This window comes from Salvelinus alpinus, chromosome 7 (genome assembly GCF_045679555.1).
Source record: "Salvelinus alpinus chromosome 7, SLU_Salpinus.1, whole genome shotgun sequence".
Taxonomy (NCBI): domain Eukaryota; kingdom Metazoa; phylum Chordata; class Actinopteri; order Salmoniformes; family Salmonidae; genus Salvelinus; species Salvelinus alpinus.
Genome location: NC_092092.1, coordinates 80584785 through 80612634, shown reverse-complemented (window position 1 = coordinate 80612634; position 27850 = coordinate 80584785). Strand labels below are relative to the sequence as shown.

At 42.1% G+C, this 27850-nt stretch overlaps 1 protein-coding gene across 2 annotated transcripts; it reads right to left on the bottom strand.

Moving 5' to 3' along the window:
- Nucleotides 1-32: 32 nt before the first annotated feature.
- On the bottom strand, nt 33-27850 carry LOC139581756 (transforming growth factor-beta-induced protein ig-h3-like). Of its 2 annotated transcripts, XM_071411857.1 has the most exons (17): nt 27661-27848; nt 27254-27352; nt 14192-14256; nt 13783-13940; nt 13323-13487; nt 11108-11254; nt 10699-10840; nt 8859-9071; nt 8307-8444; nt 7955-8097; nt 5874-6010; nt 5200-5330; nt 3632-3756; nt 1247-1349; nt 1063-1121; nt 873-900; nt 33-788 (listed from the first exon to the last, which is right to left on the bottom strand). In XM_071411857.1, exons 1-17 carry the CDS (start codon nt 27774-27776, stop codon nt 727-729), a joined length of 2031 nt encoding a protein of 676 aa, XP_071267958.1. In that variant the 5' UTR covers nt 27777-27848; the 3' UTR covers nt 33-726. The 2 variants fall into 2 exon arrangements, with proteins under 2 accessions (XP_071267958.1, XP_071267959.1); XM_071411858.1 differs by lacking the exons at nt 33-788; nt 873-900; nt 1063-1121; nt 1247-1349 and adding an exon at nt 1393-1514 and having other exon boundaries at nt 27661-27850.

Sequence of the window (27850 nt, the reverse complement as noted above, 5' to 3'; positions counted from 1 at the left end):
GAAGTTTAAGAAATCCAAACAAATTCTGGGTCTACAAAATGAACATTTTATTTTTGAAATGTGCGACCATTGCTCTTTGGTTTCCACACAAAAAATATATTGCTACAGTATGTTACACATGGAAAGCATGTGACTTGACTGTGGGTGCATTATTGTTTTCAACAGGTTTAATGACAACAACAAAAGTGAAAGAGAATGAGAACTCAAGAGGCCATGACTTCAACCTTAATTTGCGTGTACACGAATAGCTTTTCCGTTCCAGCCTAAACATGCGAAACATGCTACATCTATCATATCCAAACAAAATACAGTATACATTTCTCCCCCCAAAAAATCTGCTCTGCGTTTACATTTAAAAACAGAAGTCACGTGTGAACATTCAAAACACTTTGATCAAAATACAGTATATGTAGTCATAGCTAGTTGCTGTTTTTCTGGTTAACCATTTTCACATTAAAGAAAACAGACAAGTAATTCTATTCAATTCAAATCTTTGGTTTTTGGTATATGAAAACAATTATATAACATATTCCACTAAGCGATATCCCATCTCTGTCTTCATCTAATGCTTCGTTATTATTGATAATCTTTGACAAAATTAGATCGATAAGACTCCCTTGTAGAGTTCCAGATAAGAATATATTCCATAAACAAAAGGAACAATCCCCTGATTTTGTGTTGATGTACTGTAGGCAATTATGTTTTTTTTCTCCTCTTAAATTTGTTTTACTGGACGCGAGTCATCGTCCTGCTGGAGAGACTTTTCCTGACCTTCTGGAAGAGATCATCTGAAACAAAACAAAGATCATAACAACCTTTAACACCAGTTCAACAACAGAGACTGTGAGAGATATAGATCAGAGAGTAGTTACCATTTTTGACTCCGATTCTTGAGTCCGTCTGTGAAGAAAGGAATACAACAATATTTAGATACTAATTTACAAATACAAAAACACATTTTTAAGATAATGAACATTCACATAGCTCCGGATTTACAACAACGGTCATCTTATAAGACAGTCGAAAGAGATGTGATAAGTTAACCGTCTATAAATGTCTTACTCTCATGGAAGAGGCAGTCCTGATGGGGTCATCAGCCTGTTCCCTGTCAACCTTAGGAGCTGGAGGAGAGAGAGAGAACGAGACAGAGTTGGAATGACAATTGGAGGATAATACAATGCGTTAAAAAACAGTCATGTGAAATGGTTTATTCAGTATTCATGGACAGTAAAGCGATTGTTCTTACGCAGTGGCTTTATGATGGCTCCCACAGCGTGGACAACTCCATTGGTGGCCATCAAGTCGGCTTCAACCACTGGGACCTTGTTGATGTACACGGTCTGGTTCTTCTGAAGGAGAAAAAACATACACGTCATTTATAAGATGATACTTCATATTTTCATAACAGGGGTTCAAGACAATCAAGTCATGTTGAAAGAATGGATATCAATGCATTGTACACACATGATGTAAGCAATAGAAGTACACAACAAAATAAGTACCTCTTTTCTCCACTGAAAACAAAATCATCAATAAAAAGAAAAACATGTACATGTCAGTACTGATATTACATGGTAGTACATGTTAGTACATGTTTGTACTGATATTACATGTTAGTACGTGTTTGTACTGATATTACATGGTAGTACATGTTAGTACATGTTTGTACTGATATTACATGGTAGTACATGTTTGTACTGATATTACATGGTAGTACATGTTAGTACATGTTTGTACTGATATTACATGGTAGTACATGTTAGTACATGTTTGTACTGATATTACATGGTAGTACATGTCAGTACTGATATTACATGGTAGTACATGTTTGTACTGATATTACATGGTAGTACATGTCTGTACTGATATTACATGGTAGTACATGTCAGTACTGATATTACATGGTAGTACATGTCAGTACTGATATTACATGGTAGTACATGTCTGTACTGATATTACATGGTAGTACATGTCAGTACTGATATTACATGGTAGTACATGTCAGTACTGATATTACATGGTAGTACATGTCAGTACTGATATTACATGGTAGTACATGTCAGTACTGATATTACATGGTAGTACATGTCAGTACTGATATTACATGGTAGTACATGTCAGTACTGATATTACATGGTAGTACATGTTAGTAGTATCAATATCAAACGTGTGTTATAGGATCACATAGTTACAGGATCACATGTGTTCTAGGATCATGTGTTCTAGGATCAAATTGTTCTTGGATCATGTGTTCTAGGATCATATTGTTCCAGGATCATGTGTTCTAGGATCATATTGTTCCAGGATCATGTGTTCTAGGATCATATTGTTCTAAGATCAAATTGTTCCAGGATCATGTGTTCTAGGATCATGTGTTCTAGGATCATGTGTTCTAGGATCATATTGTTCCAGGATCATGTGTTCTAGGATCATATTGTTCCAGGATCATGTGTTCTAGGATCATATTGTTCTAAGATCAAATTGTTCCAGGATCATGTGTTCTAGGATCATATTGTTCCAGGATCATGTGTTCTAGGATCATATTGTTCCAGGATCATGTGTTCTAGGATCATATTGTTCTAAGATCAAATTGTTCCAGGATCATGTGTTCTAGGATCATGTGTTCTAGGATCATGTGTTCTAGGATCATATTGTTCCAGGATCATGTGTTCTAGGATCACATAGTTACAGGATCACATGTGTTCTAGGATCATGTGTTCTAGGATCAAATTGTTCTTGGATCATGTGTTCTAGGATCATATTGTTCCAGGATCATGTGTTCTAGGATCATATTGTTCCAGGATCATGTGTTCTAGGATCATATTGTTCTAAGATCAAATTGTTCCAGGATCATGTGTTCTAGGATCATGTGTTCTAGGATCATATTGTTCCAGGATCATGTGTTCTAGGATCATATTGTTCCAGGATCATGTGTTCTAGGATCATATTGTTCTAAGATCAAATTGTTCCAGGATCATGTGTTCTAGGATCATGTGTTCCAGGATAATATTGTTCCAGAATCATGTGTTCTAGGATCATGTGTTCTAGGATAATATTGTTCCGGGATCATGTGTTCTAGGATCATGTGTTCTAGGATCAAATTGTTCTCGGATCATGTGTTCTAGGATCAAATTGTTCTAGGATCAAATTGTTTTAGGATCAAATTGTTCTAGGATCATGTGTTCTAGGATCAAATTGTTCTAGGATCATGTGTTCTAGGATCATGTGTTCTAGGATCAAATTGTTCTAGGATCATGTGTTCTAGGATCAAATTGTTCTAGGATCAAATTGTTCTAGGATCATGTGTTCTAGGATCAAATTGTTCTCGGATCATGTGTTCTAGGATCAAATTGTTCTAAGATCAAATTGTTCTAGGATCAAATTGTTCTAGGATCATGTGTTCTAGGATCAAATTGTTCTAGGATCATGTGTTCTAGGATCATGTGTTCTAGGATCAAATTGTTCTAGGACCAAATTGTTCTAGGATCATGTGTTCTAGGATCAAATTGTTCTAGGATCAAATTGTTCTAGGATCATGTGTTCTAGGATCAAATTGTTCTAGGATCATGTGTTCTAGGATCAAATTGTTCTAGGATCATATTGTTCCAGGATCAAACAGTCACTACTGTACCATGTTCAGCTCCAGCTTGTCTCCCTGCAGAGGCTTCAGTCTGGTATGGGAGCCCACTCCTCCACTGACCAGAATCTCCTTAGCCATGTGGTACTTCAACACACTGGCCAGCTCCTTGGGGTTGCCTAGACAACAAGCTGATATTAGCACACCTACTGGATCATGTTGTATCTCTATGGTCTAGACGTTTACAAACAGAGGAATTAGGAAAACTACCAGTCCGCATTAAAACACTGAAGAATGAATATTTGCTTAAAAAGTGAAAAGGAATTGGTTGTGCAAGATACAACACGGAACTGATGAGTTATTAAGGTACTTGGCATACACTTTAGCATTACAGCTACATTCTTATTGCTGTGGCCATGTGATTGAACATGAAGTTATTCAACATGATGCTAACGTTATTTTTTATAAACGTGTCCTGCTCATCTAAACAGTTGTTTTTTGCGAAACGGTTAGAGCAATCATTAACAAACAGCAGTGGGTTATTCGTTTTTATAAATGATTTTATATACCCAAACGAGTGTAATTGTAGCTGCAGTATACTGTAGGTAGGTCATACTGTAACTGAACAACTGGCTCCAGTTAACCACAGCTGTTTGCTATTCATACGTGTGCTAGCATCCAAGATGCATTCCATTGCGTCATCATTTCCTGGGTGTAGATGGGTTATTAGGTTCATTCAAATAGTTCTGTCTGTCTGCCGAACATATTCTCACCGTGGGACAAATGAGGTTGTCCTTAGGTGCCATTGACTTTTTTATTTGCTGGAAAAGTGCTTTGTTTTACAAAGCCAGTCGTGAAACATGTTCACAGTTTGGTTAAGGCAGGATGCCAGTCTCCCAAATACACTACATATGGCATGCACTACATATGGCATGCACTACATATGGCATGCACTACATATGGCATACACCACATATGGCATACACTACATATGGCATACACTACATATGGCATGCACCACATATGGCATACACTACATATGGCATGCACTACATATGACATACACTACATATGGCATACACCACATATGACATACACTACATATGGCATGCACTACATATGGCATACACCACATATGGCATACACTACATATGGCATGCACTACATATGGCATGCACTACATATGGCATACACTACATATGGCATGCACCACATATGACATACACTACATATGGCATGCACTACATATGGCATACACCACATATGGCATACACCACATATGGCATGCACTACATATGGCATACACCACATATGGCATACACTACATATGGCATGCACCACATATGGCATACACTACATATGACATACACTACATATGGCATACACTACATATGACATGCACTACATATGGCATGCACTACATATGGCATACACTACATATGGCATACACCACATATGGCATACACCACATATGGCATGCATGTGATAGAGCACATATGGCAGAGAGTTGTCTGTTATAATTATCCTAGTCTTACATTACCAGACCTCAACCCTGTGTTCTTGTTTGAGACTGGTTTTGTTTGAGAAAAACTAGAATGTCTGGAGCCAGGGCATGTCCTTACTCATGAGTTTGTTGAGGTCAGCCTTTGGCAAGGCGCTGAAAGCATCGTTGGTGGGAGCGAACACGGTATGAGGACCGGCCTGGTTCATCAGCTCTGTCAAGCCAGCCGTCTGGATGGCACCGACCAACAGACTGGAAAAAAGAAGGGAACACACACTTAGAAAGACCATCCTCAAGAGGAAGAACGAAGACTTGACAGCTGACTGATATCCAACACACACAGTTTTAAAAAAAAACATCTTCAGAGGAAGAAACAGAACTTGACAGTTGACTAATAGGGAAGTTTAAAAAAAGCATTGATGAGTTGTGGTTTCTGATGTGCCAAATTTACCGAACATGTATCAGTTGAATCATGGCAGAACAGATCACTGGTAGTGAGAAACATACAGAGTAAACAGAAAAGAGCCAGGTCTCTGAACGTGGGTGGAGATGAAGCAGCATATTGCCTTTCAGTTCTGGATAAAACATTAGACGTTTGGAGGGACTTCTCAGGATGTCTAGCTACAGAACACACGCTGTGGAACGTAGGCAGAAGCTACTATCTTTTTATTTGCTCATATGCTACATGTCTGTTCTTGCTCTTATGAAAATTGAATTATATTGCCTCAAGATATTATTGAGGACAAACTTGGTAATCCTTTTCATTGAATCATTCACTGATTCATTGACTCTCACCTGAATCGGTTATCAGCCTTCAGGACATCCATGATGGTGCCCATTGGGGGAGTCAGGACCTTGTCGACTGTGAACATGCTACCGAAACGGCCGATCTTGTCGTGGGCAACGATACAGGAGTTCTCTATGCACAGGCTCTGTTATTTTGAGAGAGAGAGAGAGAGAGAGAGCGGTTTGTTCTACCCGTCACCATGACAACATCCCAAATAGCATCTTATTATTTATATAGGGCATAGTTTCACTGATCGAATCAACGCAGTACTAGCTACCTTCAATGTAACATATCGAAAGAAAATGAACTATGCAAAACTAACTGTGCAAGATATTTTATTGTAGGCAGAGCGCATTAGAGTATGATTCTATTGCATTGACAGGCACGACTCAGGCCAGTAATCGGTGCGCCATAACCAATCAGAGCTGCAGCAGGCCTATAGGCAAATATCCATTGCTATATATGGATCTGTGCCATTCACATTGAACTGGACTGTGTTTACAGCATGAGCGCTTGTTTTGAGATCAAAGCTGCATGTAGCCACCTGTGCACATTTGTTCATATCCTTTGCTAATTGGTGAGTTATTAGCCCAGTTATAGTTCATTTCTAGTCAACATTGGTGGAGTGGTTGTTTCCTACAAGAGCACAAAACATATGCATTTCTAAACATCTTTGAAAAGCCAGTCAGGTAAAGAGCTTTTTTTTTAATGTCTTAAATGGACAGTGTTGTAATTTGAGACAGGCTTGAATAAGCTTAGTAGCGAATAGACAGTGGCGGGCAATATGTGTCTGTTTCTCTCTAATAATGGTATGAGAATAATAATGAATTTTATTTTGTAAAGTGGTTTCTTTCATCACACAACACAACATTTTCAGTCACCTCCTTTTCAAAAGTCTCATGGAATGTAGGCCAACATTGAACACCACACATTTCCTGCTATGACAGAACAGCTATTTCCATGTTAAAATGTTATGTGATGCATTTTCTCCATTGTTTTTGATGGTAGACCACTCTGGTAGTCCTACATTATGTTCAAATAGCCACAGTAGCCTACTTGACCACTGTTAAAACTGTAACTTAAAGTAGATACAGCCTCAGAGTTCACAGTAAACGCTTGCCGGAAGTTGCACAGAATTTTCACAATGCGCTCAGCAGACTTGAAATGTGCTCAGTGTCCCCCCAAAAATTAAGAGGGAACATTACCTTTGACCAGAGCCATATGGGCCCTGGTCAAAAGTAGTGCACTATATAGGGAATAGGGTGCCATATGGGCCCTGGTCAAAAGTAGTGCACTATATAGGGAATAGGGTGCCATTAGGGACGCACTTGGCTTCCTTCCTGTCTGCCCTTTACTCTGAAATGATGGCTCGCAAGTGGTCTCTCTGTGGAAAAAAGCTTATTGTGGTCGTCTGGAAATTCCATTACAAAGCAGAAATGTGAGAGCTGCTGCCCGAACAACCTTCGTCTGCCACCCAGGAGAGAACAGAGCAGAGCTGTGAAAAACGGTGTGAAACAACATTCTGGATAACTATTCTACAGTATTGTGTCATTGGATCAAAACATGTTTCGGGGGTAAAAGTCCACTAAAATCAGGCTGCCTCCTTCTGTCACTCATTTGGAGAAAATTATGACCAGCCATAAACTGTTCATTGTTAATATGAAAACAGCACAATAATGTTTTGTATAGTTTGGGATAGTGTATTCAGGATAATCTATGTAATGAGTTAACCCTTAGGAAGAGGGTAATCTATATAATGAGTTAACCCTTAGGAAGAGGGTAATCTATATAATGAGTTAACCTTTAGGAAGAGGGTAATCTCTGTAATGAGTTAACCCTTAGGAAGAGGGTAATCTCTGTAATGAGTTAACCCTTAGGAAGAGGGTAATCTATATAATGAGTTAACCCTTAGGAAGAGGGTAATCTATATAATGAGTTAACCCTTAGGAAGAGGGTAATCTCTGTAATGAGTCGTCTTTTTGCAGAAGAACACCTGTATTCAGACTCTCTTAATTCAGCTCAATTGATCAATCTGCACCTCTGCTTTTATACCATCTGATGCCAGCTGTAGGTCCTACAGGGTACTTACGTTACGGTAGACGAACACTCGGAGTTTGGTTCCTCCCAGAGTCTCTAGCTCTTGTCCGTAGTACAGTGACCCGGAAGACAGCTGCTCCTTCAGGATGTGGTTCTTCAACAGCTTCTTCAGGTCACCGGTCATTGTCACACCCTCTGTTAACAATAGATACAGAATGTATCAGATTGAGTCAATGAAATGGGTCAAGAATCGTGGCTCAAGTCACTGCTGTTTGTTAGCACAGAGAGAGGGGAGAGGGAGGGAGGGATACAGAGAGAGGGAGAGAGAGAGAGAGGGACAGAGATGGATGGTGATGGGGAGAGAAAAAGATGGAGAGAGAGAGAGCGCCATCGATCGATGTTACCTTTGAAAGCTTCATTCTGAGGGGTCAGGATGGTCAGAGCCTCTGAGCCAGAAAGGTGGGAGCCAAGACCAGCATCAACAAACAGCTTGGTCGCTGTGGTAACGGCGGATCCCTGGGCCAGCTCCAACAAAGTCTTAGCTTAAAAAGAGATCAGTACATAAATGAACATTTCTCATTGAACAGAGAGACTCTTCATTAGTAGGCTTGAGGTCTTGTCTCAACATGAACCATTGAGTTGAATCTACTTCATATTCAGTGCAGTAGCATTCCAGACAGACAGACTCAGACTCGACTTTCAACTCCTATGCCAGTCAGAGACCTTTTCAGACGTGACTCATCATTACTAATAATCTCATAAAAGAAGGCAGGGATTCATTGGTTTGGATTGGAGGCTTACATTTGGCGTTGACGCAACTCTCAATTTAAGTCTCTGGTTTTCAATACCTGTCTGAGATGAGCTTGTTAATGTAATAATCATGACATTAAGGAGGCAGAGGTCCAATAGTTTGACTCCAAGTCATATACAGACGGCTGTCTATTGGTCTGAATTACCTGAGTCTGGGATGAGGAGCTCGTTGATGTAGTGGATGACTCCGTTGGTCCCCAGCTGATCTTTCTTCTGGATGATGGCCTTCCCGTTGAGGGTCATGTCAGTCCCATCACAGCCCACCTCCAGAACAGTCCCCTGTAGGGTCTCCAGAGGAGTGCCAGATGTGATGGACTCTGCACACTGCATGTTCTTCAGGATGTGGTAGTTCAGCAGGTCTGGATGGAGAGTTCAGACACAAGTAGAACTTACTTCACGTTAATAAGTCATTGGGTTTCCGTCTCCAATATCTATCTCCCCGTTCTATATCCAATATCTATCTCCCCATTCTATATCCAATATCTATCTCCCCATTCTATATCCAATATCTATCTCCCCATTCTATATCCAATATCTATCTCCCCGTTCTATATCCAATATCTATCTCCCCATTCTATATCCAATATCTATCTCCCCATTCTATATCCAATATCTATCTCCCCATTCTATATCCAATATCTATCTCCCCGTTCTATATCCAATATCTATCTCCCCGTTCTATATCCAATATCTATCTCCCCGTTCTATATCCAATATCTATCTCCCTGTTCTATATCCAATATCTATCTCCCTGTTCTATATCCAATATCTATCTCCCTGTTCTATATCCAATATCTATCTCCCCGTTCTATATCCAATATCTATCTCCCCGTTCTATATCCGATATCTATCTCCCTGTTCTATATCCAATATCTATCTCCCTGTTCTATATCCAATATCTATCTCCCCGTTCTATATCCAATATCTATCTCCCCGTTCTATATCCAATATCTATCTCCCTGTTCTATATCCAATATCTATCTCCCCGTTCTATATCCAATATCTATCTCCCCGTTCTATATCCAATATCTATCTCCCCATTCTATATCCAATATCTATCTCCCTGTTCTATATCCAATATCTATCTCCCCGTTCTATATCCAATATCTATCTCCCTGTTCTATATCCAATATCTATCGCCCCGTTCTATATCCAATATCTATCTCCCTGTTCTATATCCAATATCTATCTCCCCGTTCTATATCCAATATCTATCTCCCCGTTCTATATCCAATATCTATCTCCCCGTTCTATATCCAATATCTATCTCCCTGTTCTATATCCAATATCTATCTCCCTGTTCTATATCCAATATCTATCTCCCCGTTCTATATCCAATATCTATCTCCCCGTTCTATATCCAATATCTATCACCCCATTCTATATCCAATATCTATCTCCCCATTCTATATCCAATATCTATCTCCCTGTTCTATATCCAATATCTATCTCCCCGTTCTATATCCAATATCTATCTCCCCGTTCTATATCCAATATCTATCACCCCATTCTATATCCAATATCTATCTCCCCATTCTATATCCAATATCTATCTCCCTGTTCTATATCCAATATCTATCTCCCCGTTCTATATCCAATATCTATCTCCCCGTTCTATATCCAATATCTATCTCCCTGTTCTATATCCAATATCTATCTCCCTGTTCTATATCCAATATCTATCTCCCTGTTCTATATCCAATATCTAGCTCCCCATTCTATATCCAATATCTATCACCCCATTCTATATCCAATATCTATCTCCCCATTCTATATCCAATATCTATCTCCCTGTTCTATATCCAATATCTATCTCCCCGTTCTATATCCAATATCTATCGCCCTGTTCTATATCCAATATCTATCTCCCCGTTCTATATCCAATATCTATCTCCCCGTTCTATATCCAATATCTATCTCCCTGTTCTATATCCAATATCTATCTCCCTGTTCTATATCCAACTGTCCTTAAAAAAAAGAATTCACCTTTCAGAGCCACGGGGTCTCCCAGGATCCTGTTGAGCATTTCAGGGGGGATCTTCTCGAAGGCTTCGTTGGTTGGAGCGAACACCGTGTAGTGACCATCGCTCTCCAGCATTTGGGTCAGACCAGCAGCAGCAACAGCAGTCTAAAACGCAGAGAATCAACACACTGAATCAACACACTGAATCGACACACTGAATCAACACAGCTTTTCTCTACATGATTCAAATTGCACATACAATACAAAAGACTGAGACCGCGTCAATGATCAGTGAATGTACCATTCCGATAGCTGACACAACATTGCATAGCATATGTTCAACATGTCGAAAATGGTAAGAGAGTTCTAGTGTGATAGGCTGTTCTGTGAATGAATGAATGAAGCGACAAACTGTTAAAGTCGTTTACTTACACGAAGAGTCTCCAGATCATCATCGGTGTCGATGAAAGTGTGCACGTCGTTGGTAACCGCGGTGATGACTCTGTCCACGACGTGCACGATGCCGTTGGTCGCATGCTGGTCTGTTTTCACCAGACGAGCGCAGTTCACTGTTACAATCTGCAATGACGAGAAACAATTAAAGAAAAGTTGTCTCATGAGTTAGCTTGTTTTTGATTAATGGTCAACATGTGACCAATTGAAAAATTATCAAAATCGTACTGTAAATATTTTTTAACTGACGACATATCTGCTCATGTCTCTTTTGTCGTTGAGCTGTCTCTCTAGAGGTTCCAACTTGCTTGGTCCCAGATGACCTATGTCATACTGCACAAACAGATCTGGGACCAGGCCAGGTCACAACATCATATACAGTGGGGAGAACAAGTATTTGATACACTGACAATTTTGCAGGTTTTCCTACTTACAAAGCATGTAGAGGTCTGTAATTTTTATCATATGTACACTTCAACTGTGAGAGACGGAATCTAAAACAAAAATCCAGAAAATCACATTGTATGATTTTTAAGTAATTAATTTGCATTTTATTGCATGACATAAGTATTTGATACATCAGAAAAGCAGAACTGAATATTTGGTACAGAAACCTTAGTTTGCAATTACAGAGATCATACGTTTCCTGTAGTTCTTGACCAGGTTTGCACACACTGCAGCAGGGATTTTGGCCCACTCCTCCATACAGACCTTCTCCAGATCCTTCAGGTTTCGGGGCTGTCGCTGGGCAATACGGACTTTCGGCTCCCTCCAAAGATTTTCTATTGGGTTCAGGTCTGGAGACTGGCTAGGCCACTCCAGGACCTTGAGATGCTTCTTACGGAGCCACTCCTTAGTTGCCCTGGCTGTGTGTTTCGGGTCGTTGTCATGCTGGAAGACCCAGCCACGACCCATCTTCAATGCTCTTACTGAGGGAAGGAGGTTGTTGGTCAAGATCTCGCGATACATGGCCCCGTCCATCCTCCCCTCAATACGGTGCAGTCGTCCTGTCCCCTTTGCAGAAAAGCATCCCCAAAGAATGATGTTTCCACCTCCATGCTTCACGGTTGGGATGGTGTTCTTGGGGTTGTACTCATCCTTCTATTCCTCCAAACACGGCGAGTGGAGTTTAGAGCAAAAAGCTCTATTTTTGTCTCATCAGACCACATGACCTTCTCCCATTCCTCCTCTGGATCATCCAGATGGTCATTGGCAAACTTCAGACGGGCCTGGACATGCGCTGGCTTGAGCAGGGGGACCTTGCGTGCGCTGCAGGATTTTAATCCATGACGGCGTAGTGTGTTACTAATGGTTTTCTTTGAGACTGTGGTCCCAGCTCTCTTCAGGTCATTGACCAGGTCCTGCCGTGTAGTTCTGGGCTGATCCCTCACATTCCTCATGATCATTGATGCCCCACGAGGTGAGATCTTGCATGGAGCCCCAGACCGAGGGTGATTGACCGTCATCTTGAACTTCTTCCATTTTCTAATAATTGTGCCAACAGTTGTTGCCTTCTCACCAAGCTGCTTGGCTATTGTCCTGTAGCCCATCCCAGCCTTGTACAGGTCTACAATTTATCCCTGATGTCCTTACACAGCTCTCTGGTCTTGGCCATTGTGGAGAGGTTGGAGTCTGTTTGATTGAGTGTGTGGACAGGTGTCTTTTATACAGGTAACGAGTTCAAACAGGTGCAGTTAATACAGGTAATGAGTGGAGAACAGGAGGGCTTCTTAAAGAAAAACTAACAGGTCTGTGAGAGCCGGAATTCTTACTGGTTGGTAGGTGATCAAATACTTATGTCATGCAATAAAATGCAAATTAATTACTTAAAAATCATACAATGTGATTTTCTGGATTTTTGTTTTAGATTCCGTCTCTCACAGTTGAAGTGTACCTATGATAAAAATGACAGACCTCTACATGCTTTGTAAGTAGGAAAACCTGCAAAATCGGCAGTGTATCAAATACTTGTTCTCCCCACTGTACCTTCCAATCACAGGAGGCTGGTGAGGGTAGGATGGCTGACCGAAATGAAGTGAATGGAATGGTATCAAACAGATGGAAAACCCCCTGTGTTTGATGTGTCAATACCATTACAGCCATTACTATGAGCCCGTCCTCCCCAATTAAGGTGCCACCAGCCACCGGTGCTTCCAATATAATGCAACATTAACATTGGACAGATGCTACTCACTCCGTTGGGGTAGTGGTGGATGTGAACGTTGAAGTCTTGGTACATGGAGGGGAAGGCAGATCCATGCTTCAGGTCCTCAGAGGTCAAACGACGGTTCACCATGTGGTAGTGGAGTGCGTTGAGCAGCTCAATATTCACGTTGCTCACCAGAGCGTCCAGGATTTCCTACAACCGTAAAAACCAGAGTCCTATTTTCATCAGAACAACGATCAGTCACAAGTTAACCATTCGTACCATTACATATACTGACAAAAGACTTGGTTGTAGAATCTACTGCTCCTAAAAAAAAACGTTAGATACGCTACCATGGCTGATTAGGCTGATAACACGTAGTCTGAGGTCAGAATAATACAATATCTCTAGATGCAACAGGATTGGGGTGAATTATACTTCATTTCCAGTTCTCTCTCCGTGTATCCCTCTCCTGTGAAGGGAGAGTGTCTCCTCCTGACACACTCACATTGGGTAGGGCCGCCCAGGCCTGGTTGCTGGGAGCGAAAAAGGTGAAGCTTCCTGGTCCCTCGATCTCCTCCCTCAGCTGAGCCCTCTCTGAGTACATCTTAGTGGTGGCGGCTCCAACCACACCCAGCGTGTTGTAGATGTTCACTAACGGCAGGGCTGGGGGGAAAAAATGTAAAGTCTTAACCATCATATGGGGGAAATGTATGAAATTCAAATGGTTGATTTGATGGATGTATATTTGACAATCAAAGTAGGATGCCATATTTTGTTTGACTGGTCTCTTGTCTAAAAATGATTATCCCAAATTGGTCATGACATGAATTGATGACTAGCTGTTGCATTATATGGATAGTAAGTGACTGAGCTATAACTTGATTTGCAGGCTAATAAAGCAGATTTCTTCTTACCAGCAGGACAACCCTTCTCTCCTGGAAGCTTCTCATAACCAGGGCAACACTCATAGCTGATCACCCTGTTGACCAATAAGAACACGTGTTAAGGATGACTGCAGCCAATCAGAGATGAAAACAACAGGTCAGTTTCTCCTTACCCTTTCAAGTCAAAAGACTCTAGCCTTGTTTCCAGATCTTGTTTGTGTTGTCTTGCCACAAACAGATCTGTGACCAGGCCACAAAAGATTGAGCAATGTGTCTTAGGTTAAATGATACAGCCACATGCTATACACATTGTTCTGTCATTTTGTGCATTTGAGACATTTCCACAATAAATCTGAACTGGGCTCAGCTGGTCCTGGAAGGTCATAAAAAGCTAATTTCCTCAGAGAGAGAGAGAGGGAGGGAGCAGAGGAATCCACAGACCCAGGGTTGGCCAAGGGAAACTCCTGTTAGGGGACTAAGAGAGCGATACTGAAACACAGGCCAGTAAAAACAAAGAGAGAGCGGCCAAGCGAAGGTGTACCGGATAAAAATGTGAACCTTAAAGTTAAGTCAAAAATAAGTGGTCTATATCCACGAAAAGGAAGGTTTTAACTAGCTACATTCGGTGGCAAGTTCTTCATACAACCAGAAAATAATGAATGAAGAATGCTAGTTCATTGTGTAAATATTTGTATTGCTAATCAAACAGTGGCACACGTAGGTTATAGTGAGGAAAAACACAGTGGCAACATTTAACAATACATAACACAGTCAAAAAAGACAAGGCAAAAGGTGTGGAAAGCTACGCAAAAAATGATTTGGCATCTTTACGACCCCCCTGCAGACCCTACATCCCAACTCGAGTACTCCGTTCTGCCAGCTCTGGTCTCTTGGCCCTCCCACCCCTACGGGGGGGCGTCAGATCCCATTCATCCCAGTCAAAGCTCTTCAGCAGAGTTCCTGCCCAAGCTATTTTAAAGATGAATGCACTAACTGTAAGTCGCTTTGGATAATAGTCTGCTAAATGACTAAAATGTAAAAAGGAGGACCAACTCTGAGTCCTAACATTGATGAAAGTCAATGGAAAACTACCTGAGCCAGACACATCTATACCCACTTGTCACGTCAACCCTAGTTAACTCCACCATCCCCTTCAAGCATAATGAACTATACTGTAAAAGCTGTTAAAGACCAAGTGAGGATCTGAGCAATTAGCTACTGTTAAACTCCTAGGGAGAGGGTAGTTGGTAGCTCAGAAACATGGTTAGGGGACAATCCTAACATTCAGCGAGGGTGGGTGGGTGGTGGGGGGGTTGTTTATGGGGAAACCCTGTAAAACACAGTAGCCTGGAAACCAAACCAGTCAGATTTTCAAAACAGATGGTAACTCAACTTCGATGTGTTCTCCACAAGCATAAACAAAGATGGTAGCTATGGATTTCAGACAAAATAAACAGTAAAGTCGCATAATTCAAATACAGTGTACATTGAGACTTCCAAGTGTTGAGGAAAGCTATCCACCAGACAGAAGTATTAAAGAAGAGAGTGAACGTCCATTTGACTTTATGGGTTCCATGATGAAATTAGCATGCTAGATAGATTTGAATTTCCCACACAGCCATCTCTCTCTCTGGCTTTCTATTCATAGGTACTATACCAAAAAATTTGTTTTTGTCACGCCCTGGCCTTAGTTATCTTTGTTTTCTTTATTATTTTAGTTAGGTCAGGGTGTGACATGGGGGATGTAGGTGTTTTTGTCATGTCTAGGGATTTTGTATGTTTATGGGGTTTTGTCTAGTCTAGGTGTTTGTATGTCTATGGCTGCCTAGATTGGTTCTCAATTAGAGATAGCTGTTTATCATTGTCTCTGATTGGGAACCATATTTAGGCAGCCATATTCATTGGGTATGTCGTGGGTGATTGTCTATGTCATTACGTAAGTTGCCTGTGTCTGCACTTGTCGTAGTATAGCTTCACGGTCGTTTGTTGTTTTGTAAGTCTGTTTAAGTATTCTTCGTTACGTTATAATAAATAGAAGAATGTATTTATATCACGCTGCGCCTTGGTCCTCTCTTCAACCATACGACGAACGTGACATTTTTTTTTCATAAAAAAAAACAAAAATGTTCCTTTCCCAGACAAATAAAACAAGATGTAATTTGTAGTAAAAGTGAGCGTGTATAAAGCTTTACAGACCAGTTAGCTCTGGGATTCACCTTTAGTCAAATTTTACTACTTCAAAACATAGTGTGATTGCTGAGAAAAACAGAAGAACCAATGCATTGGTGTTGAGAGTGGGGCTTTAAAGGTAGCTAGGGGCTGTTGGGTGGTAGCTAGGGGCTGTTGGGTGGTAGCTAAGGGCTGTTGGGTGGTAGCTAGGGGCTGTTGGGTGGTAGCTAAGGGCTGTTGGGTGGTAGCTAAGGGCTGTTGGGTGGTAGCTAAGGGCTGTTGGGTGGTAGCTAAGGGCTGTTGGGTGGTAGCTAAGGGCTGTTGGGTGGTAGCTAAGGGCTGTTGGGTGGTAGCTAGGGGCTGTTGGGTGGTAGCTAAGGGCTGTTGGGTGGTAGCTAAGGGCTGTTGGGTGGTAGCTAAGGGCTGTTGGGTGGTAGTGCTCTATCAAATCATAGACTTAATTATAACATAATAACACACAAAAATACGAGCCTTAGGTCATTAATATGGTCGAATCCGGAAACTATCATCTCGAAAACAAAACATTTATTCTTTCAGTGAAATACGGAACCGTTCCGTATTTTATCTAACGGGTGGCATCCATCAGTCTAAATATTCCTGTTACATTGCACAACCTTCAATGTTATGTCATAATTACGTAAAATTCTGGCAAATTAGTTCGCAATGAGCCAGGCGGCCCAAACTGTTGCATATACCCTGACTCTGCATGCAATGAACGCAAGAGAAGTGACACAATTTCACCTGGTTAATATTTCCTGCTAAACTGGATTTATTTTAGCTAAATATGCAGGTTTAAAATATATACTTCTGTGTATTGATTTTAAGAAAGGCATTGATGTTTATGGTTAGGTACACGTTGGAGCCACGACAGTCCTTTTTCGCGAATGCGCACTGCACTGATTATATGCAACGCAGGACACGCTAGATAAACTAGTAATATCATCAACCATGTGTAGTTAGTTATAACTAGTGATTATGATTGATTGATTGATTGTTTTTTATAAGATAAGTTTAATGCTCACTAGCAACTTACCTTGGCTTCTTACTGCATTTGCGTAACAGGCGGGCTCCTCGTGAGGCAGGTGGTTAGATCGTTGGACTAGTTAACCTAAGGTTGCAAGATTGAATCCCTGAGCTGACAAGGTAAAAATCTGTCGTTCTGCCCCTGAACAAGGCAGTTAACCCACCGTTCCTAGGCCGTCATTGAAAATAAGAATGTGTTCTTAACTGACTTTCCTAGTTAAATAAAGGTGAAAAAAATAAAATCGGCATCCAAAATTACCGATTGTTATGAAAACTTGAAATCGGCCCTAATTAATCGGCCATTTCGATTAATCGGTCAACCTCTAGTTGGGAGGTAGCTATGGGCTGTTGTTAGGGTTATTGGTGACTCAGAGTTATGAGGTCTCCCCTCAAGTGACCTGTAACCTCTAGCACCAGCAGCACCATGTCCCCATGGCCTGCATTCTAACCCATTACCTGTTAAGCCCAGTTGTCACTCACAGTCACACAGACAGGGATTGTTCAGTTCAGCTCAATGAAAGCTGCTAACACACCTCAGTGTTCAAAACTCCCCTCCATCCAGACCTGGGTTCAAATACTATTTGAAATAACTTTTTTTTAAATTCAGTGTTTTTTTGTTTGTTGCTTGCCTGGCCTAACAGGCCAATAGAATAGTCCCAAAAAAGCAACCCCGTGCTCATTTGGCACCCCAGACAGGCTAGAGAGAAAATTATACAAGTATAATAAATATTCTGAATAGTATTTTAAAAAGTCAGCTCCCTCTTTCCATGGATGTCTGTGTCTGTAAATGTAATTAAATCCAAACTGATAAAAAAGCTTTTTGGAACCTTTGTTGACACAAGCCCAGGTATGTCCTTTTGAACGCAACTCTCAAACTCCCAGCCCCAGCCCTCTCAAATTGACACTTTAGGTCTAGCTTGCTATGGAAAAAGTACATTTTCCTGGCTCCCTTATGAATGATTAGTGTGTGTTTAGGGATGGAAGTCCCTCAACAGTGCCCTCTAAAGCCATCATTTCCTCCAAACATCCAGCGCCCACAGCAAAGTTTCACTTCCTCTTCAACTTTCATGAGATTTCCAATGAAAGAAACACTGTTGTGAATCGCCAGCAAACGTCTCCCGTTACATAGTCATCAAGTTCGTGTCTGTGGTTCAATTTTCTACAGGAAACATCTAGATAATTTCACAATACTTATCAAGGGAGATCAAATAACAAGAAAAAGCTGGGAACAGAAGACACCACACACACACACACACACACACACACACACACACACACACACACACACACACACACACACACACACACACACACACACACACACACACACACACACACACACACACACACACACACACACACACACACACACAAAATAGCAAATACATGTTTTCTTAGCACACCCATTCCCAAGGCAGTATAATGGTGCAATGGTCAACACATGGCTTTCCCGTGCCATGCAAAACCTACAACACAATCTCAGAGGAATGTTAGACAGAGCAATAACCAATACCATCTTGCCCCCTGCAGGGAGGTTAACATTGACGTCAATCAAACCACCGCTACTGTGGAAGGCTGTCAGTGCCTTTACTGCCCAAGGTCCAGGACAGGGCCAATCTGGAAGATTGGTGTTGGTAACCTGAGTTGTCCTTTTACACTCAGAGGTGGTCGAGCTATTTAACACTACCCGGACTGATTGATTAGAGAGACACAAGGTATCCATTATCTACTGTGTAACTACCTAGCTAACCCAGAATATATCTCCCCAAACTAACTACCTAGCTAAGCCAGTATTTATCTCGTCCAAGCTAACTACCTAGCTAACCCAGAATTGATCTCCCCCAAACTAACTACCTAGCTAACCCAGCATTTATCTCATCCAAGCTAACTACCTAGCTAACCCAGGATATATCTCCCCCAAACTAACTACCTAGCTAACCCAGCATTTATCTCATCCAAGCTAACTACCTAGCTAACCCAGAATTGATCTCCCCCAAACTAACTACCTAGCTAACCCAGCATTTATCTCATCCAAGCTAACTACCTAGCTAACCCAGCATGTCTCTCCCCCAATCTCACTACCTAGCTAACCCAGCATTTATCTCCCCCAAACAAACTACCTAGCTAACCCAGCATTTATCTAGTCCAAACAAACTACCTAGCTAACCAAGCATTTATCTCCCCAAACTAACTACCTAGCTAACCCAGAATTGATCTCCCCCAAACTAACTACCTAGCTAAACCACCATGTATCTCCCCCAAACTAACTACCTAGCTAACCCAGCATTTATCTCCCCCAAACTAAGTACCCAGCATTTATCTCCCCCAAACGAATTACCTAGCTAACCCAGCATTTATCTTGTCCAAACTAACTACCTAGCATATACGACACCATTCTGTATACTTCTGGCCCTTCTTTGGACACTGTGTTAACAACCCTCCAGACGAGCTTCAATGCCATACAACTCTCCTTCCGTGGCCTCCAATTGCTCTTAAATACAAGTAAAACTAAATGCATGCTCTTCAACCGATCGCTGCCTGCACCTGCCCGCCCGTCCAACATCACTACTCTGGACGGTTCTGACTTAGAATATGTGGACAACTACAAAGACCTAGATGTCTGGTTAGACTGTAAACTCTCCTTCCAGACTCACATCAAACATCTCCAATCCAAAGTTAAATCTAGAATTGGCTTCCTATTTCGCAACAAAGCATCCTTCACTCATGCTGGCAAACATACCCTTGTAAAACTGACCATCCTACCGATCCTCGACTTCGGCGATGTCATTTACAAAAGAGCCTCCTACTCAATAAATTGGATGCAGTCTATCACAGTGCCATCCATTTTGTCACCAAAGCCCCATATACTACCCATCATTGCGACCTGTACGCTCTCGTTGGCTGGCCCTCGCTTCATACTCGTCGCCAAACCCACTGGCTCCAGGTCATCTACAAGACCCTGCTAGGTAAAGCCCCACCTTATCTCAGCTTGCTGGTCACCATAGCAGCACCCACCTGTAGCACGCGCTCCAGCAGGTATATCTCTCTGGTCACCCCCAAAACCAATTCTTCCTTTGGCCGCCTCTCCTTCCAGTTCTCTGCTGCCAATGACTGGAATGAGCTACAAAAATCACTGAAACTGGAAACACTTATCTCCCTCACTAGCTTTAAGCACCAGCTGTCAGAGCAGCTCACAGATTACTGCACCTGTACATAGCCCATCTATAATTTAGCCCAAACAACTACCTCTTCCCCTACTGTATTTATTTATTTTGCTCCTTTGCACCCCATTATTTCTATCTCTACTTTGCACATTCTTCCACTGCAAATCTACCATTCCAGTGTTTTACTTGCTATATTGTATTTACTTCACCACCATGGCCTTTTTTTTGCCTTTACCTCCCTTATCTCACCTCATTTGCTCACATTGTAGATAGACTTATTTTTCTACTGTATTATTGACTGTATGTTTGTTTTACTCCATGTGTAACTCTGTGTTGTTGTATGTGTCGAACTGCTTTGCTTTATCTTGGCCAGGTCGCAGTTGTAAATGAGAACTTGTTCTCAACTTGCCTACCTGGTTAAATAAAGGTGAAATAAAAAATGTATAAAAATAAATATCTCCCCCAAACAAACTACCTAGCTAACCCATCCTGTATCTCCCCCAAACTAACTACCTAGCTAACCCAGCATTTATCTCATCCAAATTAACTACCTAGCTAACCCAGGATTTATTTTGTCCAAACTAACTACCTAGCTAACCCAGGATTTATTTTGTCCAAACCAACTACCTAGCTAACCCAGGAATGTATTTTGTCCAAACCAACTACCTAGCTAACCCAGGAATTTATTTTGTCCAAACTAACTACCTAGCTAACCCAGGAATGTATTTTGTCCAAACTAACACTGAAACTTCCCATCGTTGTTGATGTCACAAAAAGAGAAGAGGATACATCAACAAAGTTGATGACTCAATGATTCCTGGATGAGTCATTTCCTAATGCTGAGAACCACACTAACAGGATTGTGTCTAACTCATGAGCTTAACAAGAAGATCAAAAACTAACGGAAACCAATTTCCATTACTGTTACTACTAATATATTCATTTGTCAGCCATTCTTTTGAAACTAAATAATATATATCCTATTTATATATAGTACTAGTCAAAAGTTTGGACAAACCTACTCATTCCAGGGTTTTTATTTATTTTTACTATTTTCTACATTGTAGAATAATAGTGAAGACATCAAAACTATGAAATAACACATGTAGTAACAAAATAAGTGTTGAACAAATAAAAATATATTATAGATAGCCCTATTTGGTAAAATACTAAGTCCATATTATGGCAAGAACAGCTCAAATAAGCAAAGAGAAACGACAGTCCATAATTACTTTAAGACATGAAGGTCAGTCAATCCGGAAAATGTCAAGAACTTTGACAGTTTCATTAGAGTTACCAGACACATCTCAGAGGAGGAGACTGCGTAAATCAGGCCTTCATGGTCGAATTGCTGCAAAGAAACTACTACTAAAGGACACCGATAAGAAGAAGAGACTTGCTTGGTCCAAGAAACACGAGCAATGGACATTTTTGGTTCCAACCGCCGTGTCTTTGTGAGACACAGAGTAGGTGGAAGGATGATCTCTGCATGTGTGGTTCCCACCGTGAAGCATGGAGGAGGAGGTGTGGAGGTGCTTTGCTGGTGACACTGTCAATGATTTATTTAGAATTCAAGGCACACTTAACCACCATGGCTACCACAGCATTCTGCAGTGATATACCATCCCATCTGGTTTGCGCTTAGTGGGACTATCATCTGTTTTTCAACAGGACAATTACCCAAAACACACCTCCAGGCTGTGTAAGGGCTATTTGAGATGAGTGCTGCATCAGATGACCTGGCCTCCACAATCACCCAACCTCAACCCAATTGAGATGGTTTGGGATGAGTTGGATCGCAGAGTGAAGGAAAAGCAGCCAACAAGTGCTCAGCATATGTGGGAACTCCTTCAAGACTGTTGGAAAAGCATTCCAGGTGAAGCTGGTTGAGAGAATGCCGAGAGTGTGCAAAGCTGTCCTCAAGGCAAAGGGTGGCTACTTTGAAGAATCTCAAATATAAAATATAGTTTGATTTGTTTACCACTTTTTGGGTTACTCCATGATTCCATGTGTTATTTCATAGTTTGGATGTCTTCACTATTATTCTACAATGTAGAAAATAGTAAAAATAAAGACATGCCCTTGAATGAGTAGGTGTGTCCAAACTTTTGACTGGTAGTGTATACATATTATCAGTAAGGTAGTCAAATAAAATGGTTTAGAAATAGTTGTCCCTGCTCCATGTTGTCTACCACAGCTAGACTAGAGACTACTACAGCTAGACCAGAGACTACTACAGCTAGACCAGAGACTACTACAGCTAGACCAGAGACTACTACAGCTAGACTACAGCTAGACCAGAGAATACTGCAGCTAGACCAGAGACTACCACAGCTAGACTAGAGACTACTACAGCTAGACTACAGCTAGACCAGAGAATACTACAGCTAGACCAGAGACTACTGCAGCTAGACTACAGCTAGACCAGAGACTACTACAGCTAGACTAGAGACTACTACAGCTAGTCTACAGCTAGACTAGAGACTACTACAGCTAGACTAGAGACTACTACAGCTAGACTAGAGACTACTACAGCTAGACTACAGCTAGACTAGAGACTACTACAGCTAGACCAGAGACTACTACAGCTAGACTAGAGACTACTACAGCTAGACTACAGCTAGACTAGAGACTACTACAGCTAGACTAGAGACTACTACAGCTAGACTAGAGACTACTACAGCTAGACCAGAGACTACTACAGCTAGACTAGAGACTATTACAGCTAGACTAGAGACTACCACAGCTAGACCAGAGACTACTACAGCTAGACCAGAGACTACTACAGCTAGACTAGAGACTACTACAGCTAGACTAGAGACTACTACAGCTAGACTAGAGACTACTACAGCTAGACTAGAGACTACTACAGCTAGACTAGAGACTACTACAGCTAGACCAGAGACTACTACAGCTAGACTAGAGACTACTACAGCTAGACTACAGCTAGACTAGAGACTACTACAGCTAGACTAGAGACTACTACACCTAGACTACAGCTAGACTAGAGACTACTACAGCTAGACCAGAGACTACTACAGCTAGACTAGAGACTACTACAGCTAGACTACAGCTACACTAGAGACTACTACAGCTAGACTAGAGACTACTACACCTAGACTACAGCTAGACCAGAGACTACTACAGCTAGACTAGAGACTACTACAGCTAGACCAGAGACTACTACAGCTAGACTAGAGACTACTACAGCTAGACTACAGCTAGACTAGAGACTACTACAGCTAGACCAGAGACTACTACAGCTAGACTAGAGACTACTACAGCTAGACTACAGCTAGACTAGAGACTACTACAGCTAGACTAGAGACTAATACAGCTGAACGTTTTAAACACTGGACCATTAAGTCATTAACACCTTTAACAGGATATTTTCTCTCCCAGGACTGTTGGGACGTTTTGCATTATAACAGACCTAACATCCCAAATGGCACCCTATTCCCTATATAGTGCACTACTTTTGACCAGATCCCTATGGGGCTCGATCAAAAGTAATAGAGCTCTGGTCAAAAGTAGTGCACTCTATAGGGAATAGGGTGCCATTGGCCATAGGGCTCTGATCAAAAGTAGTGCACTATATAGGGAATAGGGTGCCATTTAGGATGCACACTCTCTTTCCTTTACACTGACATCAGACTGTCCTGGCAGGACCCAACGACTGCAGGAGAAGTTCTCATAAAAGGATGAAGAAAAAAACTTCCCACTTCAACATGGAGCTAGCTGCTTGCCAACTGAACCGATCTTAACAAGGTTAATCCTAGCAGATGATTGAAAACAGACCTCACTGCATGTCACTTTTTCAACAGCGAGTTATTATGGTTAGCGACTTAAATAGTTGGGCTACTGTTTCAGGAAGGAATTTCACTTATGTGCTCCTTATAACTGTCACCTTCATCATGCTTACTCTCTCTGAAGGTTTAGACGTTAAGCAAGCTGGTGTTTTGGACTGGAAAATGTACCAACTTAGCATAGCTCACTCAGGCAAATCAGTTCCTTCTCACTGTACATCATCTATCTCTATTCTATGGTTACGTTCCAAATGGGCTCTGGTCAACAGTAGTGCACTAACCTACGGGCCCTGGTCAACAGTAGTGCACTAACCTATGGGCTCTGGTCAACAGTAGTGCACTACCCTATGGGCTCTGGTCTATAGTAGTGCACTACCCTATGGGCCCTGGTCAAAAGTAGTGCACTAACCTATGGGCCCTGGTCAACAGTAGTGCACTACCCTATGGGCCCTGGTCTACAGTAGTGCACTACCCTATGGGCCCTGGTCAAAAGTAGTGCACTAACCTATGGGCCCTGGTCAACAGTAGTGCACTACCCTATGGGCCCTGGTCTACAGTAGTGCACTACCCTATTGGCTCTGGTCAACAGTAGTGCACTACCCTATGGGACCTGGTCAACAGTAGTGCACTACCCTATGGGCCCTGGTCAACAGTAGTGCACTACCCTATGGGCCCTGGTCAACAGTAGTGCACTACCCTATGGGCCCTGGTCAACAGTAGTGCACTACCCTATGGGCCTCTGGTCAACAGTAGTGCACTACCCTATGGGCCCTGGTCAACAGTAGTGCACTACCCTATGGGCCCTGGTCAACAGTAGTGCACTACCCTATGGGCCCTGGTCAACAGTAGTGCACTACCCTATGGGCCCTGGTCAACAGTAGTGCACTACCCTATGGGCCCTGGTCAACAGTAGTGCACTACCCTATGGGCCCTGGTCAACAGTAGTGCACTACCCTATGGGCCCTGGTCAACAGTAGTGCACTACCCTATGGGCCCTGGTCAACAGTAGTGCACTACCCTATGGGCCCTGGTCAACAGTAGTGCACTACCCTATGGGCCCTGGTCAACAGTAGTGCACTACCCTATGGGCCCTGGTCAACAGTAGTGCACTACCCTATGGGCCCTGGTCAACAGTAGTGCACTACCCTATGGGCCCTGGTCAACAGTAGTGCACTACCCTATGGGCCCTGGTCAACAGTAGTGCACTACCCTATGGGCCCTGGTCAACAGTAGTGCACTACCCTATGGGCCTCTGGTCAACAGTAGTGCACTACCCTATGGGCCCTGGTCAACAGTAGTGCACTACCCTATGGGCCCTGGTCAACAGTAGTGCACTACCCTATGGGCCCTGGTCAACAGTAGTGCACTACCCTATGGGCCCTGGTCAACAGTAGTACACTAACCTATGGGCCCTGGTCAACAGTAGTGCACTACCATATGAGCCCTGGTCAACAGTAGTTCACTACCCTATGGGCCCTGGTAAACAGTAGTGCACTACTCTATGGGCCCTGGTCAACAGTAGTGCACTACTCTATGGGCCCTGGTCAACAGTAGTGCACTACCCTATGAGCCCTGGTCAACAGTAGTGCACTACCCTATGGGCCCTGGTCAACAGTAGTGCACTACCCTATGGGCCCTGGTCAACAGTAGTGCACTACCCTATGGGCCCTGGTCTACAGTAGTTCACTACCCTATGGGCCCTGGTCAACAGTAGTGCACTAACCTATTGGCTCTGGTCAACAGTAGTGCACTACCCTATTGTCCCTGGTCAACAGTAGTGCACTATTGTCTCTGGTCAACAGTAGTGCACTACCCTATTGTCCCTGGTCAACAGTAGTGCACTACCCTGGTCTACAGTAGTGCACTACCCTATTGGCTCTGGTCAACAGTAGTGCACTACCCTATTGTCACTGGTCAACAGTAGTGCACTACTCTATGGGCCCTGGTCAACAGTAGTGCACTACTCTATGGGCCCTGGTCAACAGTAGTGCACTACCCTATGAGCCCTGGTCAACAGTAGTGCACTACCCTATGGGCCCTGGTCAACAGTAGTGCACTACCCTATGGGCCCTGGTCAACAGTAGTGCACTACCCTATGGGCCCTGGTCTACAGTAGTTCACTACCCTATGGGCCCTGGTCAACAGTAGTGCACTAACCTATTGGCTCTGGTCAACAGTAGTGCACTACCCTATTGTCCCTGGTCAACAGTAGTGCACTATTGTCTCTGGTCAACAGTAGTGCACTACCCTATTGTCCCTGGTCAACAGTAGTGCACTACCCTGGTCTACAGTAGTGCACTACCCTATTGGCTCTGGTCAACAGTAGTGCACTACCCTATTGTCACTGGTCAACAGTAGTGCACTATTGTCTCTGGTCAACAGTGGTGCACTACCCTATGGGCCCTGGTCAACAGTAGTGCACTACCCTATTGTCTCTGGTCAACAGTAGTGCACTATACAAGGAATAGGGTGCAATTTGGGATGCAGTTGTCATGGTAGAACTCAGTTAGTCTGTGGGTTTCTGTCTTTAGCCATGCTGCTTTCAGCAGAGTAGAGGTGAAGGTTAAATGTTTCAGCTACTTTTCGTTCAGCTTGACAATCTTAGTTGGGAGTTCTTCTTCAATAAACCCACACGAAAGGAAAATTCCTTATTTACCCCAGTGGAAAACTTACTTAAAATATATCGTTTTCATATCTAAATCAAGATATGCTCAGCACAAATGACAAAAAAAAAGTTTTCAGATCTTCCTTCCTTAATGATGGCCTGTTTATCCATGCACACTATATGTATAGTCTACACTAGTAGGCTATAATACCAATATATTAACGCAGCATGTTTTAATAAATCAACTCACTGTCAACCATTCAAATTAACATGCATGTGAATAACATGTTTATATTACACTTACGTTGGCTTGCCGCAGATCTTGCGATGGTACCATTGCTTGCAGTTGGTGAAATATTTCTTGTCGGTCCCCTGTATCTTTTGCATCGCGCACACATTGGGTCTAAAAGAGATGAGAGAATATTTCATTCAGTTTTATTTTTTTACCGGCACATTACAGTAGACACTTTGAGTTTGCCTATCACTTATATCGAATTACCGGTTCACTTTACTTCAAGCAGTTGTGAAATACAACACAGTATGCCATTAAAAATCAGTAGCTCTAGAAGTCTATATATTTTATAGCATAAAACATAAATCATGCTTTGTAATTATACGAACAAAAGTTATTTGCTTTTGCCCTTTGAAATTGCAGAACGCAGAACTTTCTATGCGCACATTATCATTGGAATAATAACGTATGCGCCTTACCCATGCTGTCTACCTCTTATCCTGCTGTGCTGAAGAACTGATTGATAGGGTGACTTTGCAAAACAAATCGTTGCAATCAAGGTGAGCGCCAAAGTCAATAAAGTTAAGTGCTGCATCTTGGCCTTTTCCCCTTATTCTGTTGGCCTCCGAACTCCCGACAAGTCGGAGAACGGTGCGACCAGGAATATAT

Bases quoted from the DNA above. Each gene is read 5' to 3' on its own strand.
- LOC139581756 (XM_071411857.1), bottom strand. From the start codon at position 27,776: ATGCAGCACTTAACTTTATTGACTTTGGCGCTCACCTTGATTGCAACG. The intron at 8,445-8,858 runs GTAATTCAGACC...TCTCTTTTTAAG, and splicing joins GCTCCTCATCCCAGACTCAG to CTAAGACTTTGTTGGAGCTG. The intron at 901-1,062 runs GTAAGACATTTA...CTTTCTTCACAG, and splicing joins GGACTGCCTCTTCCATGAGA to ACGGACTCAAGAATCGGAGT.